At 43.1% G+C, this 2,994-nt stretch overlaps 1 protein-coding gene across 1 annotated transcript; it reads left to right on the top strand.

Annotated features, from left to right (window-relative positions):
- Nucleotides 1–231: 231 nt before the first annotated feature.
- Nucleotides 232–2,091, top strand: LOC133462596 (tripartite motif-containing protein 16-like). Its single transcript, XM_061743913.1, has one exon. The coding sequence runs from the start codon at nt 232–234 to the stop codon at nt 1,903–1,905; it is 1,674 nt and encodes a 557-aa protein (XP_061599897.1). The 3' UTR covers nt 1,906–2,091.
- The last annotated feature ends 903 nt before the right edge of the window (nt 2,092–2,994 follow it).

Genomic DNA, 2,994 nt, shown 5'->3' with positions numbered 1-2,994 from the left:
TTCGGACTACATACGAGTTGAGGTAAAAAGACGTCTACTTCTAAATTGAAGTCTGACAAGAAAGGGTTAAATCCAGAGTTCGCCCTCTTCCTGTAATCTGATGTTGATGAACCTCAATCTACTTCCTGCTCTCAAACCAGCAGATCCAGTCTGACTAGCGTTTCCTGGCTCTCAGACTAGTTTCATGTTTGAGGAAGTGAAACGTCTCAGTCTCAATTATCGAAAGGAGTAATGGCGCAGAAAGGAGATCAGCTGGACCGGGAAACCTTTTCTTGTTTGATCTGTGCGGAGGTTTTAAAGGATCCGGTGACTATTCCCTGTGGACACAGTTACTGTATGGACTGTATTAACAACTTCTGGGATGAAGATGAGAATAAGCTCCCCAGCTGTCCTCAGTGTAGACGGACGTTCACACCGAGACCTGAGCTGGCAAAAAGCACCATGTTAGCAGCTTTAATGGAGCAGCTGAAGAAGATTGGACTTCAAGCTGCTCCTGCTGATCACTGCTATGCTGGACCTGAAGATGTGGCCTGTGATGTCTGCTCTGGAAGGAAACTGAAAGCCATCAAAACGTGTTTATTCTGTCTGGCCTCTTACTGCGAGAAACACCTTCAACCTCATTATGATTCATCTACATTCAAGAAACACAAGCTGGTGGATCCCTTCAAGAACCTGCAGGACAACATCTGCCCCCGTCATGATGAGGTGATGAAGATGTTCTGTCGTACTGATCAGAAGTGTATCTGTTATCTCTGCTCTGTGGATGAACATAAAGGCCACAACACAGTCTCAGCTGCAGCAGAAAGGACTGAGAGGCAGAGAGAGATGGAGGTGAGTCTGCAACAAATCCAACAGGAGATCCAGGACAGAGAGAAAGATGTGAAGCTGCTTCAGCAGGAAGTGGAGGCCATCAATCAGTCTGCTGACGAAACAGTGGAGGACAGTGAGGAGATCTTCACTGAGCTGATCTCTCTCCTCCAGAAAAGAAGCTCTGATGTGAAGCAGCAGATCAGATCCCAGCAGGAAACTGAAGTGAGTCGAGTCAGAGAGCTTGAGGAGAAGCTGCAGCAGGAGATCACTGACTTGAAGAGGAGAGACGCTGAGATGAAGCAGCTCTCAGACACCGAGGACCACAACCAGTTTCTCCACAGCTACCCCTCACTGTCACCACTCAGTGAGTCCACACACTCCTCCAGCATCAGCATCCGTCCTCTCAGGTACTTTGAGGATATGAAAGCAGCTATGTCCGAGTTCAGAGGTCAACTACAGGACATTCTGAGAGACATGTGGACAAACTTCTCACTGACCATCGCTGAGGTGGATGTTTTACTGTCAGAACCAGAACCAGAACCAAAGAGCAGAGCTGGATTCTTGAAGTATTCATGTGAAATCACTCTGGATCCAAACACAGCAGAAAAAGAGCTGTTTCTGTCAGAGGAGAACAGAAAGGTGACTTTGGTGGACCTACTTCATTATCTTTCTGATCATCCAGACAGATTCACTGCATATTCTCAGGTCCTGAGTAGAGAGAGTCTGACTGGCCGTCATTACTGGGAGGTGGAGAAGAAAGAAGGTAGAGTTGTTGTAGCAGTTTCATACAAGAATATCAGCAGATCAGGGTATGAAAGTGGATTTGGATTTAATGACACATCTTGGGCACTATATTGTTCCTCAGACAGTTATGAATTTTGGTACAACAACATCCAAACCTCCATCTCAAGTCCTCAGAGCTCCAGAATCGCAGTTTACCTGGATCACAGAGCAGGTGTTCTGTCCTTCTACAGCGTCTCTGAAACCATGACCCTCCTCCACCGAGTCCAGACCACCTTCACTCAGCCGCTCTACGCTGGGGTTTTGTTTTTCACTGGTTCTGGAGACTCAGCTGAGTTCTGTAAACTCAGATAGACGCGTTTCCTTCTCCGTGTTTATGAGTCGGAGTTGATTGTTGTGATGTTTCTTCACCGTTCAGAGATCCACATCTCAAACTCTGATTGTAGAGGAACTTTGTTGTTCAGATGTTTTGCAGGTTTCACTCTTATTTCTGGTAATTTATGGGATGTTTTAGGCTATTTTACTTGATCAACCTGAAACTCTAAATGTGTCTTTATGTTTTAATCACATTATTGTTCTTCAGCTTCATGAACCTGAACAAAAAAACCAGCAGATCTGCAGATCAGATGTTGTTGATGTCTAAATCTGTTGCGGATGTTTCATGTTTAACAACCTGAATATTTAGTAAGAAATTAAACTTGTGATGTTTCAACAAAGTTTTTTCTTCAGTCTTCATTCCAGGATTTGACTCAGATCTGAGGGAGAAAACATGAATCTAATATTTCAGTCAAACGGAGGCAGTTTTTTTAAAAACTCCGTATTGTTTAGAGGTCTAGTTTTGATTTAATCCTCATTCCCAGGTTGATGTGCAGCAACATTCACTTTCCCAACACCACTGCTGGTGTCTTTCCATCCTGGCATTGTGTTTAATACACATGAGCGTTCCAGACCAACCAGCAAAACCTGCCGATGACGAGCGTCGGGGTGGAGCTTCTGCGTTTACGTCAGTAACAGATCCTGTTCGTCTTCATTGTGCTTTCATGAACAAGCATCCCATAATAAAGACAAACATCTACTTGGTTCTTGCTATTAACGTAACAGAGAGTGAGACTGATATTCCTCCACAAAGTCGTGACAGAGGTATAACAACATAAAGAAATTATGTACAGAATTACAGGTATTACTTCAGATTTAACGAGCTAGTGAAGTATTAGATGTACTTAGCTTTTATATGCTGCTTCTGCACTTTTTCTTAGGTTTTGTTAAATTATGATACACCATCATATTCATCCATTTTTGCTCATCTGAGGTTTTATTTATTCAACTTTCAATACTCAGTAAGGACTGGATGATTTTTTTATTATGTTCTGAATTGGGGAAATTGAAAGAGTATTCAAAACACCAAGGTTTGGCTTTTGAACCAAATGATGTATTCATAGAGTT

The sequence above is a fragment of the Cololabis saira genome, chromosome 16, assembly GCF_033807715.1.
Source record: "Cololabis saira isolate AMF1-May2022 chromosome 16, fColSai1.1, whole genome shotgun sequence".
In the NCBI taxonomy this organism is placed as follows: domain Eukaryota; kingdom Metazoa; phylum Chordata; class Actinopteri; order Beloniformes; family Belonidae; genus Cololabis; species Cololabis saira.
This window is presented reverse-complemented; position numbering and strand designations above follow the sequence as displayed.

Excerpts from the sequence above, each read along its gene's own strand:
- LOC133462596 (XM_061743913.1), top strand. The coding sequence starts at position 232 with ATGGCGCAGAAAGGAGATCAGCTGGACCGGGAAACCTTTTCTTGTTTG.